At 38.0% G+C, this 26,579-nt stretch overlaps 2 protein-coding genes across 7 annotated transcripts; both read right to left on the reverse strand.

Moving 5' to 3' along the window:
• LOC147400436 (proteasome assembly chaperone) lies at positions 1–25,281 on the reverse strand. Of its 6 annotated transcripts, XM_086446128.1 has the most exons (9): positions 25,142–25,281; positions 14,475–14,632; positions 13,373–13,466; positions 12,141–12,391; positions 9,574–9,763; positions 1,319–1,387; positions 1,151–1,226; positions 999–1,063; positions 1–448 (listed from the first exon to the last, which is right to left on the reverse strand). In XM_086446128.1, exons 4-9 carry the CDS (start codon positions 12,179–12,181, stop codon positions 380–382), a joined length of 510 nt encoding a protein of 169 aa, XP_086302254.1. In that variant the 5' UTR covers positions 12,182–12,391; positions 13,373–13,466; positions 14,475–14,632; positions 25,142–25,281; the 3' UTR covers positions 1–379. The 6 variants fall into 6 exon arrangements, with proteins under 6 accessions (XP_086302254.1, XP_086302256.1, XP_086302253.1 ...); XM_086446130.1 differs by lacking the exon at positions 14,475–14,632; XM_086446127.1 differs by lacking the exon at positions 13,373–13,466.
• LOC147400437 (uncharacterized) lies at positions 22,655–23,773 on the reverse strand. The gene has a single exon (XM_086444590.1). The coding sequence runs from the start codon at positions 23,771–23,773 to the stop codon at positions 22,655–22,657; it is 1,119 nt and encodes a 372-aa protein (XP_086300716.1).
• Positions 25,282–26,579: the final 1,298 nt, after the last annotated feature.

The raw sequence follows: 26,579 nt of genomic DNA on the forward strand, positions 1-26,579 counted from the left end.
TTTATGAACCATTTCGGCTTCAAGTAAGCAACAACTGATGCTGCACTTAAAATAAAATATTTTTATTCTGTCATTTCAGAAAAATCTATCATATGGAAATTGGCAGATTTTTTCAAAACAATGCACATGGATCTGATCCAGACGCAAGAAGATTGGTCATAAGCTTTGACAAGCATTTTTACTCAGATTTTTCGACCACTTGTGCACACTTGGGGCATGAAGAGCAACAAGCTACAAAAGAACGCATTTAGCACGAGAGTGTTTAGGGCCACTCAATTGGTTCAGTTTTGGAGACCACAGCCTCCTTAAAAACAATAGCGTAACCAAAACAGTACAATAAACAGTCTTAGGTCCGAAATACCCCATTAGTTGTAGCTTTCTACTGAGACTTCGCTCTTACGTATCCGAGACTTGTTAGCTTCTGCACGAGTATTCTCTCTGCATCTGACTGCAAAATCCAACACTAATATCAATCCATAATTATAAAGCAATGAAAATAGAAATGACGTGTGTGCATGTAGGGGTGCAACTTGGTTCGGTTTGGGTCAGTTTAGGGCTACTAAACTGAACCAACATAGGCTGGTTCTACAATATAAGAACCGGAGCCAAACCGAACTAAGTTCTGTTTGGTTCGCTTCTATGGGTTGCCAATATCTTATAAACCTCTTTGGAAGCAACATTTTTAATGAAAAAAAATGAACATGAAATTTCATAAAATAAGTCATTAATCTATCCAGAAAAAAATCATTAATCTTGTCCTACTACTTAAAAAGTAGCAAGTCATTAGGGTTCAGTTTTATACAAGCCTCAAACCTCGAACCGAACCAAATTGATCAGTTCTCCATTTCCTCGACTCAAAACCAAACTGTAACTTGTTCCAAACCAGACCAAATCAAACCAGCTCAAATCTATTGGTTGGTTCGGTTCTCAGTTTGAACGGGACAAAGTTGCACCCCTACATGTGTGTGTGTGTGAGAGAGAGAGAGAGAGAGAGAGACCTCAAGAACAGGGCTGTTCTTTGGAATATTGCAAGCGAGAATTATATTGAGACCACTCTTAAGTACTGAAAAGAAGAGTTGTTCTGAATTAGCGGATTGGGTCTTGGACAATAGTATAACCTCACTATCATAAAAGGAAGTACAAATTTTACCTAAGCGGCGAGCAATGCTTGATCCTGTGTTATCAGATGCACCACCCAGTATGGAAGAAACACTTACCATATTGTACTGTAGAACTCACAAAAAAACATAACTTGCAAATCAAATCAAATAACTCAATAAAATGCAAATTAATTCCAGAAAAATGTCTCTTAACTCACAGGCCGTGTAGGGGCAGCCGCATATAAATGCCCAAATTTGGCAGAGTTGCAACCGATCCATGTGTATATCTGCACACAAAAACTCTAGTTATCATCTCGAGGAAGAGAAATTCAGCAGATTAAAGGAAATAATGAAAGACCATTCACATTTTTTTAAGGAAACATTATGTCTAATTGAGAAGACACGCCTTAATATAACAAAGTTACACATGTAGCTCTTAGATGTTTATCAGAAGAGTAGGGAGATGTTGAATCTTCTCTTTCACAGGTAAATAAGAAATTTCATCAAAAAGAGGAAATAAATAAAGTTTCTAGTGCAATAACAGAATTTTCTTTCCTACAATTACATTCCCCATAGGCCTCCTTACACATCTCCAAGTCAAAGCATTGAGACTCACTCATTCTTCTCTTACAAATAGTCAAACTAGAGAGCGGATAGGTGGGAAAAGCGACGCTTCTCTACAAATAGGAATGTCTAACCAAAATAGCTTCAAACCAGTTCTCTACATGTTTCAAATTTTTTCTTGTATACATAGGTGCTCAGGTGCACTATAAACTGGATAAGATTAAACACATAGCTTCCGAATCCCAACAGAAAATCTAATGGGGTCCTAGAATGGACCTATGGCCAACACTATAGGGGGAGTGATCCTTAGGTTCATACCATCAAATTCTAGATCCTTAGGAATGTATCTTGTATTTATCAGTTATTTGAGACCATGTTTAATTTGAAACAAGGGAGTGAATATCTTAGTGAGTATTATAGCACTCTGTGGGTTTGTGCGAAGAATTACACATTTATCAACATATTAATAATGATGTAGAGATGCAGAAGAGACAAAGAGACGACTTACAAGTTGCATTGTTCATTTCCGGCCTAAACTCTGAATAACATTCCATTAAAGGAAAACTTTTGGCGAGTGAGTCTCTTCGCAATCTTACCAATATTTATTTTAGATTGTAGCGATCAAGCCTAGGATTACCTACAACAGGCACGGTTAATTTCACGGACCATCTGCTCATAATCTACAAAGAAGCATGATTCTTTCAACGGCCATAGTGGTGGCCATGGTAGTGGTGGTGTTGGTGGACGTGATGGTGGTGGCAAAACTGAGGAAATAAATTATACATATTGTGGTGGTGTTGGTCATACTACTAATTTTTGTAGGGATAAATAGGGTTGACCTGCATGGGCTCCTCCGATTAGATCTACTTCTCCAGCATGAGCTAATCAAGCAACTGGAGATATAAAGACAACTACTACAAAAGATATTTCTCATGAAGAGTACAATCAACTACTCCAAAAAATTCAAACATTTTCCGTTGATCTATCTACTCAGTTTGCTATATTAGCAACTTCAGGTATCTCTACAGGTCTTCTTACTTAGCATTCATCTCCATGGGTCATCAACTCTGGAGCATCTGAACATATGTCTAGTACATCAACTAATTTCTCAAATCTTCAATCTTTAAAGTTTAATATTATTCTTGCTTCCTATAAAGTTATTGGTAGAGGTGACATTCACCCTACCTTGTCTCTCTTTTTATCTTTCGGTATTTATATTCCTAGTTTTCTATTTAACCTCATATATGTTAGTAAATTAATAAAGTTCCATCAATGTATGATAACATTTTCTCCCTTACCTTGTGTTTTTCAAGACCTCGAAACAAAGAAGGTGATTGGTGAAAGGCATGAGAGTATTGGTCTATATTATCTTGATAAGGATCCTAGGCACTAGTGGCTGATACTATCTTGGTAAGGATCTTACAGTACCAGTGGCTGCACTTCATTCAAGCATCACTCTTTACCAAATAACATTACCGTCTGAGTCATCCCTCTATTCAAAAATTAATAATTCAATTCCTAAGTTGAGTCTAGAGTCAATTTTAGAATGTTAGGTTTGCCAACTGGGCAAACATCACCATACATCCTTTCTTAGTCGTGTTCAGAGTCATAAGTCCAGTCCTTTTGATGTCATTCATATAAACATTTGGGGTCTTGCTAGAGAAAAGAATGTCTGATTTTTCATATTTTGTTATTTTTATTAATGACTTTTCTAGAATGACATAGTTATATATGATGAAAGATAACTCTAAATTATTCTTTATATTTCAATTTTTTTTATAAAGAAACTCACGTTCAATTTCGTACACCAATTCGTATTCTTTGATTTGATAATGCCTTCGAATATGTAAAGAAACATGAATTACAAATCTTTCGTACTCAATGGTATCATTCACCAACATCTTCACATCTCAACTGAATGGTGTAACCGAATGCAAGCATAGACATTCACTAGATATTGTTCATACCCTGACGTTCAATGTGCATGTTCCAAAGAGTTTCTAGGGGATGTTGTGCTTACAACATGCTACTTAATTAATTGTATGTCATCATCTATTTTGAAAGTTCAATCGCCTTTTTATGTATTATTTCCAAATTTATCCTCTTTTAGGCGTCCTCCACGTATTTTTAGTTGTGTTTCCTTTGTTCATATATTGGATCTAGGTCATGATACACTTTGTTCACATGCGATAAAGTGTTTTTTTTTTATACTCTCGCACTCAAAAAGGTAATTGATGTTATTGCCCTTTGTCCTAGCACTATGTTTGTGTCGATGTTACTTTCTTTGAAAATTAACCATTCTTTTCTTCAGATGATCAGTGCATTGATACTAATATTCTTAGTAGTTCTCAAGGGGAGAATTTCATTTCTTCCATTCCATTGTCTGTTGCCATTGATACTAATTTTAAACAACCAACACAACCATAACCTTTACAAGTTAATCACAGGAGATCCACATTGCACCCTACGTCAACTCCAATGCCTACCCCTCCATCACCTCATTCTACTGAGGAATCTTTTGTTGACTTATGTATTGCTCAACGCAAAGATATTCGTTCTTGTACTCTTCAACCATTGACTCATTTTCTCTCTTTTCATTTTGTTTTACCATTATTTCCTCGTTTTGTTTTGGCATTGTCTTCTGTGTCTATTCCTAAATCCTTTCAACAAACGTTCTCTTATTTTAGATGGAAAGAAGCTATGAATACATAAATGAATGCTCTTCACTAGAACAATACTTAGGTAATGCTTCCCCTTCCTCATAGGTAAATAGATAGTTGGTTGTCATTGGTATATACAATCAAGTCTCATCCTAATGGTACAATTGAGTGATTGAAAGCACACGTTTGATTGCTAAAAGATACACCCAAACCTTTGGTGTAGACTACTTTGAGACTTTTTCACCAATTGCATGTCTTATTGTTTCTTTAGATTAACCTCTATATCAACTTGACATAAAAATGCCTACTTGCATGGTGATTTACCAAACAAAATATATATGGAACAACCTCAGGGTTATGTGGTGAGTAAGAAGCCTAATATGATGTATTAATTGCAAAAAGCTATTTATAGGCTTAAGCAATCTCCATGAGTATGGTTTGACAAGTATGTCATGTTGATATGATTTTTAATGGGCAAACTCTGATCATTCAGTGTTTATTTGTCGTACTGTTACCAATGTCATTATACTTTTGGAATATGCGGATGATATTATATTCATGAGTTATATGATCATTGCTCTTAAATCTCATATGTGCCATCATTTTCATATTAAGGATCTTGGTTCCCTACGCAACTTCCATAGTATTGAGGTTGCTCAATATAAAGTGGGTATTAAAATCTCATAGAGAACATATGTCATGAACTTGTTAGAGAATTCATGATGTATGTTGGGTTCTAAACCCATCGATACTCCTATGGATTCCACTCTTAAGCTTGAGAGTAATGATAAGGAATTGTACAGTGATGTTGGACGATACCGACAGCTAATTGAAAAGCTTATTTAGCTCATTGTTACTCATCCAAATATTACATTTGGAGTTGGAGTTGTGAGCCAATTTTTGCACACACTTTGTCAATCATATTGCAATGTCGTCCACTATATCTTTCGATATTTAAAAGGAGCTTCAGGTAAATGTTTATTATATAAACTATGGAGGATATTTTCCATATGACATCGAATAGCGACACGTGGCACATAGGAGACAACATGTTTATTGAGCTCCGAGATGTAAGTATTCACTCCTCGGTAAGGTCGAACACATAGGGAGATCGACTTTGGAATTCGAAGGAATGAGTCGGTCAAATCGAATCCTTGAGAATCAAGAATTCAATCATATTCGCAAAGAATAAATGATAGGTACATTCCTAATATAGGGAAACCACTAAAACAAAAAGGGCTAAATCTAGAATTGAGATCTCTATAAATACAACGGGTAGGGGCACGAAAAAGATACGTAACTCTTTCTGCATAAACCCTTGAATTCGTTTTGTACTAAGGTTCTGATTTGAGCGTCGGAGAGGTGGTGTTGTATGCACAATCAGGGGCACGAGGAGCGGAGATCACGAGGCATCGTCACAAATCCCATGGTAATGCAAGTTTTTGCATCTACATAAACCATCCAAGAACTAAAAGTCTATGAGCTTCTTTTATGCAGATTATGTTGGTAATCACTTTGATAAACGATCTACATCTGGATATTGTACTTTGGTGGATAGTAACTTAATTACATGGAGAAGTAAAAAACAAAATGTGGTTCTTAGATCAAGTGAAGAGGCAAAGTACAAATTCGTGGCCCATACAACAGGCGATATAAAGTGGGTGAAGTCTTGTTGCAAGAAATGGGTTTTGGTTCTCCTACACCAATGATGATGCATTATGATAATCAAGATACTATTATCATTACACGCAATCCAGTGTTTCATGTGAAAACTAAACACATCGATTTTGATTGCCACTTCATTAGAGATATGGGTCTATGCAAGTTGATCGTTACACCACATCCATTCTACTAATGAACTTGTTGATGTATTTACTAAGGTACTAAACTGGGGTTCTTTTTATGTTTTATGTTAAAGCTTGGCATGCATGATTTGTATGCTTTAGCTTCTTTTTTTTTTTTTTTTTTTTTTTTTTGAGGGGGGGGGGGGGGGGGGGGGGGTTAGTCTTAAAATATATATATATAGATATAGATATATTACGTAGTTTATGTAATTCCATAATGGCATTGCAGTCATTTTCTATATTTTATGATATAAAACATAATAGAAGAGATTGGAACTGGATATTTCGATGCTCCTCCCATTTTTTCTCTTCTTTTCTTCTCATTTTATCTATTGTTTTACAAGGTAGGAATGGTAAACCCCAATTCTTGAAGAAGAGATTTTACCCACATTATTTCACATGTCGCATAAGTCATAACCCATTACTATACCTTTGCACTTGATTTACCAATCATATTTTTATCTTTTTACTTCTTCATGTGACCAATTTACCACCTACAAAAGCGCAATATCCCGAAGTAGTTCGTCTATCAGATGACTGACAGCCCAATTTGTATATGAAAAACCTGTACTATTCAGATGTGATGATAGTTTATATAATAAGCCTTCACCTAGAGCATCCTTTAGATGTCTCAAAATGCAATACACAATATCCCAATGAAATTGACGAGGTGCATGCATGAATTGACTTACAACCCCAACTGCAAATGTGATATATGGACGTGCAAATGTACTTTGAGGAGAGAATCAATTCCTTGGTGCCTTGAAACCGGGATCAAAACAGCGCTCTCATTGTTTACATGGGAAGTTCATCACGCTTGGAGAAAAAGAAATGCAATAGCTGATGCTTTAGCAAATTTTGGTCTCCATAACTCAACCGATTCAAAATTTGTTGATTTTAGTAGTTTTCTTTTAATTGTTTAAGAAGTGTTTCTGAGGTGAAGTGTTGGGTCTTCCTTATATTAGAGTTGTAAATTAAGGGTATTTCCCTTGTAATCTTTCTCTTTTAAATACATTTTTTTGCTCATTTAGCAACAAAAAAATAATCCCAAAGAGTCCTCGATATCGTCCAAGATGACTAATTCCCCCTATTCACTCTCAAGTTTGAGAGTGGAATCCATAGGAGTATCAATGGGCTTAGAGCCCAACAAACATGTATCTTCCAAAAAGTCAGTGGCATATTTCATCTTAAAGATAAACCCTCCGATTTTTTTTTACAAGTAACAAAATTTATTAATAAAGTAATCAAGAAGACCAACTAGAAAGAATACAAAGAGAAATTAAGAACAAGCAATACAACAAACCCAATCCCAACGAGCAACAAAATCTGCATAGAAAATAACCCTGAACTCCACAAGAGCCTTAGACCAAAAGAAGAGACAAAAGAGAACCGACAAGACCACCTCCAACGCTTCCACACCTTTATCTTAAATGCATCTACTATTCCACTCATTCCAACTTACCCAAGAAAGGGCAAATGGAAAAAGACTCCAAAACATCTCAATACCCTCCATAGAAGTAGCAACCTCAATGCCAATAAAATATCGAAGAGAAATGAAGGAACCAAAAACTATTTTGATCCTTGGGATTTAAAAAAAGAGAGAAAATAATGCTATTTGGATCTAAACTGAATCAATATGATCCAAGCCAATCCAACCTGAGCCTGAAATAGGAAGGAGTCAACCCAATGACGTTTGGCCACAACTAGGTAGCTACCCTCTATCATCAAGATAGGTGGCCCGGCCCTAAGTAGCGGCCGACCCACCAATCACAAAGATAAGTGGTTCGACCCTATTGAAGCAGCTGAATCCCCTCCCCACCCCCGTCCCAAATTACGGGGCTCAGTTAACCCCTATGCTCGGCCCCTATGTAGCAGTCAACCCACCTATCAAAGAGATAGGAGGTTCAACCCTATTGAAACAGTCAACCCCCCACCCACCTTCCAAATTAAGGGGCTTAGCCATGCATTTTTCTGCATTCTTCTTCTTCATCTTAAGTACTTGAACCCTCTCTTTCCTCCTACAGCCCTCTCCTCATCATTCCCTCCATCTTCCTTCCGGAATTGTAAGTGACATATTGAGAATCAACTCAAGAAGGGAAATTGTCTCAAAGATAGCTACCCGAATAACAACACAATACGAAAGGTACACAATCTAAATTAATCATCAAAGGTTCAATGAAAATAATGTCCAAAGAAATTACGGATACATAACTTAATTGAGTTAACTCAGGAAACTAAGTGGTCACCGAATTGAAACAATTACACAATAATTACCACTCCTCATGTCAATTACGAATACCATGAGAAATGGATCTTTAAGATCATTGATGCAAAGCATTATGGGTATTAATGATCATGAATGCAAGGCATCATGGAGTAAAGGTTACAAGTGAGTTCAATGTTCAAAGTTAAATGAGATCTACTCTATAAAATGAAGGACTTATCCCACTTAAGCCCCAAGGCAAAAACCACAACAACACTTTGCTCTGAATTTCTTCTTTTTTGCTTTGTAATTTTCTCAAGAACTAACTTAATTGTTTGAGGCCCTTTGGCCGACACCACACCAGTGTCCTTTCAGGTGAAGCTAACGGAGAAGACAGCCGAAAGACTACACTTATTATGACTCAAATCTCGAGAAGTGGGAACTTTGAAAAATCACCTACAAGAACAAAGATCCTTGGTGTGAAATTGCTTATGTAAATAGGATTCCAAAGCTATTCCATCAATATCACTCCCTATGATTATGATATCATCCATATACACCACAAGGTTGGTCACTCCAGTAGAGGTACGACGAACAAACACAGAGTGATCGGAGTAAGCATGGTTAAAACCACATTGCAACACAAGTGTACTAAACTTATCAAACCAAGCCCATAAAAATTGCTTGAGCTCGTAAATGGCTTTTTGCAAATGACATCATGTTAGGTTTATCATGCACTACATATCCTGAAGATTGTTCCATATATACTTCCTCTTGCAACTCACTATATAGGAAGGCATTATTAATATTCAACTAAAACAAAGGTCAATTCAAATACACGGCCATAGAGAATAGAACCTGAATAGAGTTGAGCAATAGGAAAAAAGGTCTCAAAATAGTTCACACCAAAGGTCTGGATGTAACCTTTAGCAACTAATCGTGATTTCAATATTTCAATTATGCATTCGGGATGATACTTGATGAGATACACCTAACGAAAACCAATTGCTTGTTTACCATAGGGGAAAAAAAGGGCATCCATTTCTATATTCTTAGTTTGTTTCCATCCAGAAAAAGATAGTGCTAGCTGATAAGATTTAGGAATAGAAATAAAAGACAAAACTAATACAAAATTAAAGAACAATGAAAAGAACGAAAAAATGACAAAATTAGCTCTAGGGTAAGAGTACAAGAATGAGTACCTTTACGCAAAATAATAAGTAAGTCAATAAAATGATCCTCAATAAAAGAAGATGATTGAGATGTAGGCACTGGAACACTTGTAGATGGAAAAGTAGACCTTCTGCAATAAACTTGAAGTGGGATTGATTGCATAGGAGCATCATCAATGACAATAGGTAAGGGAATGATGGAAGACAAGAAATTCTCCCCCTAAGAGCTAACAAAAACATTGGTATCCTTAGAATGACCATCAAGAGAAAAAATGATGTAGCCTCAAAAAAAGTAACATCAACACTAACATAAAATCTTCGAGATGATAGACAATAACACCTATATCCTTTTTGAGTATGAAAATATACCAAGAAGACACAATTAATTGCATGGGGAGATAGCTTATCATGACCAAAATCCAATAAAAGAATACAAGAAACACAACCAAAAATTCGTGAGGGAAGACTAAATGGAGATTGACTGGATTATGGCATACGATTAAGCAAGTAACATGCAGTAAGAACAACATTCTCCCAAAATCTTTTTAGAACATTGATATTCATTATCAAGATACAAGCAACATCTGATAAATGTCAGTGCTTACGGTTCGGCCACACCATTTTGTTGAGATGTGTGGGGCACAAGTTTGATGAATAATTTAATTTTGGGTACAAAAAAAATTGCAATTTTTTTCTTACTCTACTCGAGCATTATCAGATCTAAGAATGCGAATAGGTTTAACAAATTGAAAAATAATCTCTTAATGAAAGGTTTGAAAAATAGAAAGCAATTTAGAGTAATCTTTTATATAAAAATATCCATGTCATTCTGGAATAATCATCAAACAAAAATAACAAAAGAAGAAAAATCAGGCATACTCTTTACTCTAGCCGAACCCCAAAGTTTAAAAGGACTCAACTTTCGACTATTAACATGACTAGAAAATGAAGTGAGGTGATGCTTGTTAATTGATAAGCTACACATTCTAAAAAAGACATAGGACTCAATTTAGGAATTAACTGTCTTAGCTTTTGAATAGATAGATTGACTCAAACTACAATGTCACTGATGAGATATGATTGCATGAAGTGCAACCGTCTTTGCAGATCTTTATTGATGTAGTATAGCCCATTACCCTCACCACCAACCCCCCCCCCCCCCCTACCAATCACCGTATTCGTTTTGAGGTCCTCAAAAACACAATAAGATGGAGAAAATATCACATAGAATTGAAGAGATTTAGTCAATTTACTAACAGACATAAGATTGAATGGAAAAGTGGGAAAATAAAGGACAAAAGACAAAGATAAAGAAGTCAGGTGAATATCAAATCTACCAACTACTTTACAAGTAGACCCATTAGCAAGAATGACAATGGACTTTGAAGGACGAAAGTAGTAAAAAATAGGAAGTATACCAAACATATGCTCAGATGCTTTAGAATTAATGACCCATAGAGAGGATTGTTGAGTAAGTAGGCACGTAGAGATACATGAAGTTGCTAGTGTGGCAGTAGAAGTAAATGGACTAGTAGAGAGAGACTGAATCTTCTGAAGTAGTTAATTATATTCATAAGAAACAGTAGATTTATCCTCTACAACAACAAATGGTTGTCTCCTTAATTGCTTGATTTGCTCAAGCGGGACATGTAGCTTCAGAAACTGGAAGAGCTGGTTGACCCCATTTATCCCATCAGTAATTAAAACTATGACCAACACCACCACAGTATATGCACTTCTTCTGCTTACCTCTATCAACACCATGACCACGTCTATTACTACCACAACCAAAAGAGGAATTTCCACGACCTCTAGAGTTATCCGTACATCAGCACTTATTTCATTCATCAACACACTTTAAATAATCTTATGGTTCACATACAAGAATATGTTGGCTCCTTCACCATGGGATAAGCAAACCTCTGATACTGATAGGACGATGCAAACCCTTGGAAAGAACTTTCCAAAGGGCCTCCCATTCAACCATAGAAGATCTCACTTCACACACTATCGCCCAACGCCATTTTCCAAAGGAATCCACTGATCTCAAATTCCCCCAAGACTTCCGAAGTTGGAAACCATCAGAAGCCATTTTTTCTATTTCTTTTTTTGTCATTTTTTGGCATTACCAAAAAAGAGGGCAAGGGAATGGGGAATTTCATGTTGGAAATCAATCTCACTTGAATTAAATTTGGAAATGAGAGCAAGAGCAAGATTCCCAGGTGGGAGAAAGGAAGGCAATTGAAATTATGCGGAAGGTCCCTCAACTAAGTGTAGAAACTCAAAATGAAATCAATTTAACACTTATTATTGAAAATCAATTCTGAATAGTCGTTCAACCATATCGTACCTTTCCCTCCCCATTACTAGCATCAAGTAACCTGCATTATAGACTGTTATACTCTAGAGCCATCCTTGAATCAAGGAGCAAAAAAAACGAGTAGAGTGTGGTTACCATCATGGAATTTAATGTTCATCAAAAGGCTATCAACCAAAAAACTTAATATGTCACTCATTTATCTTGAAGAACTATCGGAACCCACTCTTATAGAATGAATAACATAGCTGGTCAACAAACAACAAAAGTGGAGGTTCACCTGTTTTTGAAGCCGTATGATCTGAAAATGGAGCGTAACATCTTTCAGATCCTCAGTAAAACACGTTATTTGTAGTACATCATCACCAATCAATGGAGTTTCAGAAGAAGAGCTACCAACATTACCCAGCTGATCAGTATTAATGGCATTCAATTCCTTTGCTTGGAGGATTTCGTCATCCATTACATGCCCGTCTATCTCTCTCGACGTCATTGCTCGTTCAATTAACTGTTGTGACTCCAAATTCACTCCTACAAATTATAAATAAAGCTAATCAATAGAGTTTTTTTTTCTTCAGGTGGCTTTGTTGAATGTCAGGTTTAGAATTTTTTATGTTCATGCATCATAGCTATTTAGAGCATGTTTGGAAGGTGGGGTTGTGCCTGTTGGAGCCTGGAATGGAGAGTTGTCCACAGTAATTGTCTGGGAACTGCCTGGAACTCCAACTCTCACATTTGGCTGGCCAACACCCACACAAGAGAGTAGGTTCGCATAACAGATAATATATAGCTGATACTTATATACTATCTATATATATATATATATATGTATATATATATATATGTATAAATGTGGCCAATAACATAGCCAACGTGTTTTGTCTTATACCATAGAGATTATCCACACAAAAAATCACTCCATTCCGATACTTTCTAGCCCCATTAAAATTGGTTTACAAATTAATGCTAAAAATTGACAGTCCACGATTCTTCAACTTGTAAATTGGGGTTAGAAGTTTCAGAATGGGCTGAATTTTTTGGGGATGATCTCCTCACCATAGAGATTATCCTCACAAAAATCAACCCATTCTGAAACTTCTAGCCCATATAGTCAAAACACGTTGGCTATGGTTTTGGCTCTTGAACCCCACCCTATATACATACATACATATATGGGTCAAGTTCGGTAGCCAACATTGGGAGATAAAATTTGTCCTATATGGGTTAAAAGATTCGGATTGGGCTGATTTTTTGTGAGGATGGTCTCCATGGTGAGGAGATCATTCTCACAAAAAATCAGCCGAATCTGAAACTTCTAACCCCATCAAGAGTGGTTTACAAGTTGAAGAACTGTGGACTGTCGATTTTTACCGTAATTTGTAAACCAATTTTGCTCCTAGAGAAGTAAGAGTATCTCTAAACACTACAGGAAAGTATAAAATAAGAGTTAAAACACAACTAACATATGATGAAAAACAAGATCAGACTATTTAAGCACAATTATTCACATACCCTAGAAATGTATTTCCTTGCCCCATCGAGCTGAGAAGAAACAAGCAGAGCACAGTTGCAAAGATAAAAAGGATAATAATGCAGTAGAGATGAACTACAGAAGAACAAAAGACAGCTATAAGCTAATACAACAACATCATTGCGTCCCCCCCCCCCCCAAAAAAAAAAAAAAAAACCCACATGAATTTATTTCACAGCCATTAAAATCAATTTGACACAATAACCCAATGAATCATATTTTCAGTATGTAATCAGCACAATATTTATTGTAAGAATACATAAAAGTATAGCAGAAATCAGATATAACAAAATAAATCTGATATAGATGGTGAGTACCCATTTTATTTCTTTACATACATGACCCAACCTCACAAAATGCACAAGGCCTCTCCATTGAAGAACCTCACCTAGCTTAGAAATACAAATTTATTTATAGAAAAGAAACAATTTTATCACGAAAAGGTAGTGGTCAATGCAGATATTCCTCCCTTTAAGGTAGAGATCACAATGTTTGTTGGGAACCAGACATTCAATCCGGCCAAAAGTGAGTCATTCGGTTTGTTAAAGATGTTGGAGTACTTCTGTTTTAAACCATGGGATGATAAAATATCCAAGGATACAAATCCATGGATGGGCATGGAAATTTACAAAAATAAATAAATAAAGGTGTAGAGAGGAAGAGAGAGAGAGCTAATTAAAAAGATATGTAAAAAACAACCCAATAACCAATAATGTAGGTCGAATCTAAAACACAGCCAAAACAATGCTTAAAATCACCTAAAATGCGGAGAAATTAAGAAGAAATAGTATAAAAGAGACTCGTAAAACCATAGTAATCTGAAATGGACAAATACCTTTCCCTAACCTTATCCCTCCTCTTTCTCTCACTTAATTTCTTTCAATCAGAAAAAAACAACAGAGAACAAAGAAGGAAACAAAAAAGACTTCAGAACCCTAAAAGTTTATCATCTTCACCATTACAGGCCTCATTGTTACCATCAGATTCGAGACGGATAGAGATAAACAATCATTCAACCTCGAAGTACAAAGAAAAATATCTAGAGAAAGAGAGAAAAGGAGTGGGAGACAAAGAGGAATGTACCTCTCTGGGAGCTCAATGAAGTATCCCTCGGGAACACTCCACGTAGGTCCTATTTGTTGGTGGGCTGAACTTTGCACACTAAGGAGTAAGATGGAAGACGAATACAGTACGCCAAAGCTTTGAGTAGGGAACTTGATGGAAATACCCTTGAATTCAATCTTAAATATGAAACTCACTGAATTAGTTCAATCTTAAAGAACAATTCAATCTTAAACAAAAAACAAAAAAAAAAAGGGAATTAGTTATAGCTTGGACTTCTGAATTTAGTTATGGCTTCAATATTTGGTTGCCAGTGAAAATTCACTCTCGAACTACAACTCCAATGATTATTATCTTAATGGAAGATAAAGTTAGAGGGGTATTATTATAAAAAAAAAATTGAGATTAATGGGGTAAAAGATGAAAAACAATAAAGTGGATTAAAGGGGTAAAAGAGGAAATATAATAAAGTTAGGGGAGGTGAAGAATAAATGAAATAAAGTGGGTCCCAAGAAACTATTGTTTAATGAAATAGGTATAAAAATATTGAAATTAAAGGGGGTAAGAGATGAAAAACAATAAAGGGGATTAAAGAGGTAAAAGAGAAAATATAGTAAACTTAGAGGGGGGGCTTCCTCTTTCGGGTTAAAGGGTAAAAGTGGAAAAAAATAGAGTTGAAGGGGTATTATTAAAAAAAATGAGATTAAAGGGGTAAAAGATGCAAAATAATAAAGTGGATTAAAGGGATAGAAGAAAAAATATAGTAAAATTAGAAGAGGTCAAGAATAAAGGAAATAAAGTAGGTCCCATGGCACTAGCTAGATGGGAGGTTTAACCCATAAAACCGTAGATGATAGAAAGTTTGGGTCACACAACTGTAGATGTCTCAATCAGACATCTTGTCAACAACACTATAGATGCAAAAATGAAAAATCTATTTTCGGCCTTTGCCTTCTTCGTAAACAAGTAGAACACCATTGGAGTTTTACTATGAAACAATTGTGCTACAATTTATTTCAAACATGATTTCAATTTTTGCTAAAATTAACTAAACCAAGCATCAAACAAACATTAGGCAAATCAAGCCTATGATGAGATACGATAACAAGTGAAAGCATACCTATATGGCTAAACAGACCATATATCTACAAAAATTTAACATTCAATTTCAGCTTTCACTTTTTTTCTCTTTTTTTTTTTTTTTTTTGATAGATAAGAAAGATATAAAAATAAGTCGATGTGCCAAACAGAACAGAAATAAAAAGAGAAAAAGAAACAACTAAGTACAATTCAATACTACATACGATATCCCAACGGACCAAAAAGTCCTCAAAGAAAAACCATTTTAATTCTTTGAAGGTTTTGTACCAAACGAATAACAGCCCAAGGATCAAAATAATCAACTCTTGGTCGTTTGCGTTTTCGTTTGAAAGGTTCTAGCATTTCTTTCTTTCCATATTCTCATAAAACCACAAATGGAGTTTAGCTCCAAATCAACCTCTTCGCGTGCCGAAAACTCAAACTCAAGTGAAGCCATTCCCTGAGAACACCTCTAACTAAATACGGAGTACACCAAACCACCCCAAGCAAGGATAAAAAATGAGCTCATATCTCCTTTGCAACCTCAAAATGCACGAGCAAATGGTTAGTAGATTCCTCATTTGTCAAACACATACAATACCCATTCGGCCCACAATAGCCTCTTCTCCTTAAAATGTCTTGAATCTGAATCCTTTCCCACACAGCCACCCAAACGAAAAGCTACATTTGAAAGCACCCATGGACCCCCAACCACTATATGATGAGGGGTCTTATAGAAATCTCTTACCGAGAACAGTCCTTTGCTATTAGGGGCCCACAATCTCGCATCTTCCTCATATATACCTCCCGACACACTATCAAGATGTCCCATTAGCTCCAAGACCTCCGTCAACTCCCAATCGTTCAACGCGCTCCTTAGACCCAAGTCCCACCCTATTGTCCCAAGATGCATCACTCGAAAGCTTGCCACAGAAAGGTTCTTCTTCAAGGATAACACATATAACACTGGAAATCTCTCTCCTCAAGGAGCCTCCCCCACCCCAAGTGTCCTCCCAATACTTAGCTCTATCCCCCTTCCCTACCTTGAAAGTGACCATTTTTTTAATCGAGGTAAAACTTTTAAAATACCCTTCTACACCCCGCAACCATACGGATTTTAGCTTCACCACTAACCCAACCCATCGGATCCTCCCCATACTTAGCCGCAATCACCTTCCACCACAACTCTTCCATTTCCATTCCGAATCACCGAAGCCACTTCCCTAGAAAAGCCCCATTAAGAGTTCTCGATTTCCTGAAGCCAAGCCCCCCCCCCCCCCCCCCCCGACACTTTTGACTAAATAAATATTGTCCCAACTAACCAAGTGAAGCTTGTATTGTCCCTTCCTTATCGTGTCACAAGAAATCTCTAAATAACTTGTCAAGCCTCAACTCCACACTCTTTGGAATAGAAAACAAAGAAAGATAATACACTGGAATGCTAGACAGCACACTCTTAATCAAGGTCAACTTGCCACCCTTAGACAGATAAATCGCTTGCCACGAGCTCAATCTTCTAGAGATCTTCTCTATCACCGGCTCCCAATCACTCTTACTCTTATAATGAGCACCCAAAGGTTAACCTAGGTAAGAAGAAGGAAAAGCCCCCGCTTGACTCCCAAAGTTGCCACCATGGTATCCACATCTAGCACTTGGCCCATTGGAAAGACCTTACTCTCACAAAGGTTTACTGGCATACCAGTAACAAACTCAAAACAAAAAAGTAAGCTGACAAAAAACCTCACCTGCTCTGCATCCACATGCAAAAAAGTCAATGTGTCATCCGCAAATTGCAATTGGGACACAAGTGGACCCTCTTAGAGTCACAACTTGGGCTAGCTAACCCGAACTCAACCAGTTTCAACCCGATTGATGGCCGAGCTTGGGTTGGGTTATATGGAAAATGAGTTGAGTCTGGGCTAAGAAATCTCAACCCGAATTGAATTTAAGTTGCGGCTCCGTGCAACCCAACTCAACCCAAATTCGATGTTATATATTTACATATAAATATTTATGTTTATATTTTAAAGAAAAATATTAGTTTTCTCTTCCTAATTATAATTGTAAAATTAAGGGAAAAAGTTATAATATAAAAATTAATGGATTTGGAGGTTGCGTGCAAATTTATTTACTAGTGATTTTATTTTTTATATTGTATTTATTTTTTAAGATATAAAATAATTTTTATGTGTTGGCCAAAATGAAATTAGGCTTGCTCAATAAGCCCAACCCACCCAAAATTACCTAACTTGAGCTAACCCGAACTCAACCCGATTTTAAGAGCTCAATCTTGGGTTGAGCTTGGGTTAATGAGCTCTAACCCGATAGTCGGGTTGAGGGTTCTCCAACTTGGGTTGAGCCTGGATTGACCCTCCAACTCGCCCAGGTTGCAGCCCTGGACCCTCTGCTTGAGGATGGAAACCTCCTAAATCTCCATTTGCCACAGCTTTTCTGACCAATCTCCCCAAAGCCTCTACCACCACCAAGAAAAAAAAAGGGGAAAAGGGATCTCCTTGTCACAGACCACGAGAACTCCTAAAGAAACCCTCTAGGGAACCATTCATAAGAATAGAAAATGATGGAGATGAAACACACCTCATCACCCAATAGATCCACTTGTGCCTGAATCCCATACAAACCAACAAATACCTCAAACAACTCCAACTGACGTGATTATACGCTTTATCCAAGTCTATATTATAAACTAACCCCCAAAAACGTGTTTTAACCTCGAATCAAGACACTCGTTAACTATAAGAGCTCCATCCAAAATTTGTCTACCACTAACAAAGGCCCCTTGACTTAAACCAATGACCCCACTTAACACATCTTTCATCATTGTCACAAGCACCTTAGAAATGATTTTGAACATAGCTCCCACCAAACTTATTAGTCTAAGATCTTAAATGTCTTCTACCCCAACCTTTTTCAGAATTAAAGTAATAAACGAGCAATTCAATCGGGCATCCATCACTCCATTCTCGAAGAGATCAACTAAAAATTCCATTAACTCCCCCTAAATCATTACCCAATTCTTTTTGAAAAAATCTTGAGTGAAACCATCCAACCCGAGAGCTTTATTTGAACAACGACTAGAAACCGACGCCCAAACTTCCTCTTCCTCAAAAGGTCTAACCATAATCTTTTCCCTTTAGAAATACTATCAAAATGCAACCCATCCAATTTCGGTCTAACCAAATGAGATTCCGAATATAATTTGGCGTAAAAATCAGCCGCCCCTTTCCTAACCTCCTCTTCCCCTTCCACCCAACTTCCCCCAATTATAATCTTATAGATGTTATTGGACCTCTTGTGAGCATTAACTATATGGTGAAAATACTTGGTATTACCATCCCCTTCCTTAAGCAATCGTATCCTCGATTTCTGTCTCCAACACAGCTCTTCCATGTTCACTCTTTTATTATACTGTTCCTGAATCATACATCTTCTGTTTCTACCCTCTGTGGAAAGTGGACCCCCTTCCTCCTTCCTATCCAACTCTTCTAACTCCAACAAAAGTTCCTTCTTTTTCACTTCCAACCTCCCTATTCCACTTTTTAAGCTTCTCTTTAATGGATTTTAACTTCAAACGGAACACCACACCTGTCCTACCCTCATAGCTCATGCACAACCACCGACTCTCAACTAGCTCAAAAAAATTCTCTTGCAACATCCACATGTTCCCGAATCTGAACAGACTTGGGTGTTTAACACATGGACCCACTTGAAGAACAACCGGGCAATGGTCCGATACTGGATTTGGTACAGACTCTAGAGAGACTAAAGAAATACTCTTTCTGATAGGTCCCAAACACAAAAGAAATAAAAATAAAAAAATAAATGATAAGATAAATGTTCTCTTAGGGTGAGAAACGTACCACAGTTGGAATGTAACTACTTGCCTACCATAACAAAAGCATTGGCTGCTTAAATAAGCAAACCACGCACATATTGCCGAAATAAAAGGCTCCTATCCACTAGTAATAGAAAGCATAAACACACATACTAAAAACTGAAATAAATGCAACGTGATCCATTCCACTACTGCACATTAAGTTGCACGTTAAGCCACGATCCATGCTACTGCTGTATGCAACCCACGTCCACAGCTTATCCAAAATATTTGGGATTTGGTTTAAGGCCCCTCTCAGAACGATGTGGCCTAACAATACCGCCCTCATCAAGCGGATCCTTGTCCTCAAGGTCCATATTCGGAAATTGCTCAAGCAACGATTGACGTGTCTCCCATGTGGCCTCTTCTGTTGGTAGACATTTCCATTGAACCAAGTGCTCTTCCTCAAATTTATTTCCCCGTTTGACCCAGCGAGAGTCCAAAATCTATTGAGGTTCTAGTATAATTATGCCGTCATCGGTCACTGGTGGTAGTTCCATAGAAGGCACCCCCAGATCTCCCACGAATTTTTTTAGTAGTGACACATGGAAGACCGGGTGAATTCGAGCTCCTGCTGGAAGCTGAAGCTTGTAAGCGACCGCTCCGATTTTCTACACGATTGGATATGGGCCATAAAATCGACTAGCAAGCTTCTGGTGGACACGTTTGAAAATCGATTGCTGACGGTAGGGATGCAACTTAAGAAACACCATATCACCTACTTCGAAAGTCACATCCCGTGGCCTTTGATCCACTGTTTGCCTCATACGATGAATGGAAGCCTCTAAATTCGCCTTTAGTTGACGCAGCAACTCATCTCTAGACACGAAACTCTGGTCCACCTCATGTACCGAAGAATTACCACTATGATAATTGGGAAGAAGAGGAGGCAAACGACCATACAATGCTTGGAATGGAGTCATTCCGGTGGATGCATGGTATGTCGTATTATACCATAGTTCAGCCTAAGGAATGTAGGTGCTCCACTTGCACGGCCATTGATGAACAAAGCAGCGAAGATATTGTTCAACACATCGATTGACCACTTCCGTTTGCCCGTCGGTTTGCGGATGATAGGCGGAGCTGAGTTTTAATTGAGTCCCTGACATTTGAAAGAATTCCTGCCAAAATCGACTAATAAAGATTGGATCCCGGTCGCTAACGATTGATTTAGGAAAGCCATGCAACTTGATAAGCCCTTCCACAAATTTTTCAGCCACGCTCTTAGCAATAAATGGATGGGTTAAAGTTAAGAAATGTGCAAATTTACTTAATCTGTCAACGACTACCAAGATTGTATCCTTGCCGTGGGATGTTGGCAATCCTTCAACGAAGTCGAGAGTAATATCATCCCAAACTTGGCATGGAATGGGCAAAGGTTGTAGGAATCCAGCAGGGAAAAGTGTCTCGGACTTCATTTTTTGGCATACCTCACAATGCTTAACATACTCTTTGACAGCTTGGTGCATTTTAGGCCAGTAAAATTGCTGAGCTAGCCGTTTGAATGTCCGTAAGACGCCTGAGTGCCCTCCAATTTTGGTGTTATGTGCCTCATACAGTAGCTTAGTGCGCAACATTCCACACGAAGGGATAACCACCCTTCCTTTAAATATCCAAAGTCCTTGGCGCTGTGAATATGGTCCTTCGGGTTGAGCCTTGGCCACCCGATCTACAGACTGAATATAAGAATCCCTTGCGTAAGCATTTTTTATCTCATCCCACAAGGTTACAGCGGCAATGTGTAGATGATGAAGTACTGGGCTGTTTGGCTTGCGTGAGAGGGCATCTGCAGCTGAGTTCTCGCGGCCTGGACGGTAAATAATTTCATAGTCGTAGTCCATTAATTTGGCTACCCACTTTGGTGCTCCGGCGTCGCCACACGTTGATCCAAAAAATACTTCAAACTGCGTTGGTCGGTTTGGATGAAGAATTTCTTTCCCAGTAAATAAGGTCGCCACAATCGTATGGCCTCTACAATAACAAGCATTTCCTTGGCGTAGATTGACCACGATTTTTTTGTAACTCCAAGTGCATGACTCATATAGGCAATGGGCTTGCCTTGTTGAGTTAGAACTGCGCCAATCCCTTCTCCTGAGGCATCAGTTTCAATGGTGAAAGAATCATTGAAATTTGGCATAGCCAAAGTATGAGTGGTGGTCATTGCTTGCTTAAGAGCTGAGAAGGCTATTTCGGCCTCTTCATGCCATCCGAACTTTCCCTTCTTGAGTAGGTTGGTGAGGGGTCGAGCGATGAGATCATAATTTTGAACAAACTTCCTGTAGTATCCTGTCAAGCCTAAAAAACCACGTAATTCAGAAATATTAGTAGGTCGGGGCCATGCGAGCATGGCTGCAATTTTTTTGTCATCAACCTTCACTCCTTGAGGCGTGATGATGTGCCCAAGGTATTCCAATTCTTGTTGGCCGAAAACACACTTGCTTGCCTTAGCAAAAAATTTATGCTGCCTCAAAATCTCAAAAGTTTGTGCAACGTGAATCATATGCTTATCCCAAGTAGAACTATATATGAGAATATCGTCAATGAAAACCAAAATGAACTTTCGAAGGTGGGGTCGAAATATAGAGTTCATGATGGCCTGGAATGTAGAAGGTGCATTACAAAGGCCAAAAGACATTACGAGGTATTCGTAATGGCCATTATGAGTACGAAAAGCAGTCTTAGAAATATCAAGAGGATTTACCCGTACTTGGTGATATCCGGCTCGCAGATCTAGTTTTGTGAAATATGAGGCACCATATAGTTCATCCAGCATGTCATCCACTGTTGGAATGGGGAAACGATCCTTGATGGTGGCATTATTTAGTGCGCGATAGTCCGTGCAAAATCGCCAACTACCATCCTTTTTTTTAACAAGTAGTACCGGCGAAGAAAACGGACTGGTGCTAGCACGAATATGCCCGGAATCCAGCATCTCTTGAACCTGCCTTTCAATTTCTTCTTTCTGGAAATAAGCATATCTATAGGGACGAACATTAATCAGCTCGGTGTTCTCTTTAAGTGTAATGCAGTGATCTACTTCACGCACAGGTGGTACACACGAGGGGTCCTGGAACACATCCTTGTACTCTTGTATTACTCGTTGCATGTCTTGATGTTTAACGTCATAAACTGCACCTTGAATGATGTCCTCCGAGGTTGAAGGAAAGCATACCGCAAACAACGTATGGCCCCGTCGGCAATCCTTTGAGATTTCTTTTAATGTAGCCTCCTAAATAGTTTGCTCATCTAGTCCTTGCAATCTTCGAGCTTGATTATTCCAAATGAAGTCCATGGTTAATTGCTTCCAATTACAAATCACAGAACCTAACATTTCCAACCATTGGATGCCCAGCACTAGATCAAGACCTGATAGGGGTAGAGAGAAGAGGGTAAGGTGAAACTCAATGTCTTGTAAATTCACCACTACCTTATCAAATCGTCCTTGACATTTTAGCCGTTCGCCATTAGCAACTCGAACAACGAACGGTTCCGTTAGTACTACGGGTAAACGCAGCATGCTTGCCAAGCGCTCACTAATGAAATTGTGCGTGGATCCACTGTCGATCAACACCGTCACTTCGTGCGAGCCCATTGTTGCTGTCATACGCATGGTTCTTGGGGCAGTCCATCCCGTCAATGCGTGTAGCGTGATTTCAGGCTCAAATTCTGGTTCTTGCACCTCTCCTGTATTTCCCTCTTGGTCAAATCCCACCGTTAGTTGATTAGTGACGTCCTCACAAAGCATATTACCAACACCTGCGTAGCCCTCCAAGAGTAATAGCTGAGGTTTTTGGCATTTATGCCCGGCTGTAAATCGTTCATTACAGTTAAAACAGAGGCCCTGCACTCTTCTCCTCTGCATTTCCTCCCATGACAAGCGCCTGATTGGAGCAGTCGGGGTAGTAGGAGTTACACGAGTGGGTTGTGGAAGAGCTAGAGGAGCTCTTATAGGTGGTGGTCGCATGAACTGCCGCTGTCGTGCAAGCTGCTCATCTCTCATCCGTGCTAAATTAATGGCCTCCTTAAGGGATTGCGGTTTAAACATCCGAATCCCATCAGAAATCTCAGCCTTCAAGCTGCCCATGAACGTCCCCACCAACGCCTTTTGCGTCCATCCACGCACCTTGTTTCCGAGCTTCTCAAACTCACGTTGATAGTCTCTCAACGTTCCTAACTGTTTGATCCTTGAAAGAGCTTCATCAAAGTCTTCGCAGCCTGATGGTCCGAAGCGAGCCCACAATTCCTCTTCGAATTTTTCCCATGAAATCACATGTCCCTCTTCCCGTAACGTCCTATGAAGCCACTGCCACCATTGGTTCGCCTCCCCTTCAAGGTGGTAAGTAGCCATGGAAACCTTTTGGTTTGCTACAGTACCTTGGTATTCAAAGAATTGTTCGACCCGATTGAACCACTATGTTGGATCGTCTCCAGAGAATCGCGGAAATTCTAGCTTTGCCGTTTTGGAAGAAATAATTGGCCGTCCTCCGTCTTGATTATCACGAGTGTGATTGCCATGGTTTGGAGATTCGTGATTTGCAAGCAGCACATTTGAGAGGCAATTAATGGTTTCCTCCAAATGGTGAAGTCCGTCAGTCAAGCCAAGCTCCATTCTGTGCAACCCCTCTTGTACCGTGCCTAGCTCGGACTCCAAATGTTTGATGCGTTCTTTGTTGGTTCCCATAACCTGGCTCTGATACCAATGATAGGTCCCAAACACAAAAGAAATAAAAATAAAAAAATAAATGATAAGATAAATGTTCTCTTAGGGTGAGAAACGTACCACAGTTGGAATGTAACTACTTGCCTACCATAACAAAAGCATTGGCTGCTTAAATAAGCAAACCACGCACATATTGCCGAAATAAAAGGCTCCTATCCACTAGTAACAGAAAGCATAAACACACATACTAAAAACAGAAATAAATGCAACGTGATCCATTCCACTACTGCACATTAGGCTGCACGTTAGGCCACGATCCATGCTACTGCTGTATGCAACCCACGTCCACAGCTTATCCAAAATATTTGGGATTTGGTTTAAGGCCCCTCTCAGAATGACGTGGCCTAACACTTACCAATTTGACAACACCAAAAACCTGTCAAGTTTATTCAAGATCAGCACAGCTTGATTATTGGACCAAGTAAACTGCCTCCCAATCAATGGTAAATCCACCAACTCATTATGCTGGACAAACTCACCAAATCTCCTCATTTTCATTGTCAATCTACAGGCCCCGAACTTATCAAAGGAGAAGCGAATTACATTAAAATCTCCCCCTATGCACCACAGCTTTCCCCAATACACATTCACATCGTTCAACAATTCCCAAAACTGAGCTCTCTTTCTATCCTCGGATGTTTGGGTGAAAATGCAATTGTGGTCCATAGTTTCCAATTTTGCTAACTCAATCATAATTTCAGTTTTTACTAAAAAGTACCTAAAACTCAAGCACCAATCTAAGGAAATGGAACAAGAATCAAGCTGATAATGAGAGAGGGTAACAAGTAAAAGCATACCTAAATCAGACCATTTATCAACATTACTACAATTATATGCCTTCAATATATTTAATAGAATTATCCAAAACGATATCCAGGTTTATTGAAGATAAAGCCTACGGGGTTAGAAAGCACCTTCGAACACACACGAGAGAGAGAGAGAGAGAGAGAAAAAAAAAAAAAAAAGAGAGAGAGAGATTCGTGAGAGATAACAAACCAATTTAGGGTTCATCGCAGAACAAACAAATCGCAAGCCTCGTGTTGGTTCGTTAATGATGTTGAAGACGAAGACAGAAGATTCGAAAGATATCTGAATAAATTTGTTGCTTCGTGCGGGTTCGTTGATGGTGGTGAAAACAAAGAGTGAGGGAGAAGAGTACGAGAGGGAGAGGAAGATTTGAACGAGATCTGCTGCTTCGTTAATGGTGGTGAAGAGAGAGACAGAGAGAGACAGAGAGAGAGAGAGAGATGGTGAAGGAAGATGAGTTAGGATTCTGAGTGTGAGAAGATTACGAGAGAGATAGGGTGAGAAGTGAAGATCTATCCCTGCTGGTTCGTCCTTCGAAGTGGAGATCGTGTGTTCTTATTATTTTACATAAATGTCATTCTTAATTTTTTTTTTCTTTTTTTTTTTTAATGAAAATATGTTTTAAATATAATTTTTATCCCTTACTTAATTTTAATTATTATTATTTAATATTTTTTATTTTTTTATTGTTACTGAAATCACCCCAACCCTAATGTCTAAATTGAGGATAAAGGTCCGATTACGCATCTCGAGAATTTTAAAAGAATAGGGAGTCACCACCTAGTTTAGGTCTAGGAACCAAAAATAACTTCAAATGAATATGGGTCGGTCCACGGATCAGAGAGATGGGTAAATGGTCAGGTTACGGGTTTCGGAAGGTGTTAGACACCGAACCCGCCTGATCAAGATGATCAGTTTCTACTACGATCCAAAAATATCCTACGGTCAACGGGATAAGACTATAGCCAAGACTATACTCCAATCATCATCGATTTATGTTGGGTTTGCCAAATGAATCTTATGGTTAATAATTACATAGATTCTCGAGTTTCGCATAATGGAATCCCACAATTTAATAAAAGCTTACATGGCACAAAAAATTAATTGATCGATTTAGTCACATTTTGGAAGAGTATGAAATCGATTTAATGCCATGTATACAAAAATTATAGAGTCAACTCACATTCCCCAATTTTAAATTTTCACTGTACACAAAATCAATGAATCAACTCGACAATTTTGATTGAAAAAATTTTAATTTTTTAATTGTCACGTGCATCAAAATTAATGAATTAACCCATATTTTTTTTAATCAACGAAATTTGATTTTTTTTTTTTTTTGTCGCCAAGTGTACCAAAAATCAATGAGTTGACTCACAATTTATTAATCAAAAGAATCTTGATTTTTTTTTGGAGTCACAACTTGTATTAAATCAGTGAGTTAACCCACATGCCCGATTTATAAAAAAAAAATCAATTCAAATTTCCAATGTCCTCAAAATCAGTGAGTCGACTCACAATTTATTAATCAAAAGAATCTTGATTTCTTTTTTGAATTGCCACGTGTATTAAATCGGTGAGTTAACCTACATGCCCAATTTTTAAATAAATCAATTCAAATTTTCAA

This window comes from Akebia trifoliata, chromosome 6 (genome assembly GCF_017979445.1).
Source record: "Akebia trifoliata isolate Shusen 1 chromosome 6, ASM1797944v1, whole genome shotgun sequence".
Classification (NCBI taxonomy): domain Eukaryota; kingdom Viridiplantae; phylum Streptophyta; class Magnoliopsida; order Ranunculales; family Lardizabalaceae; genus Akebia; species Akebia trifoliata.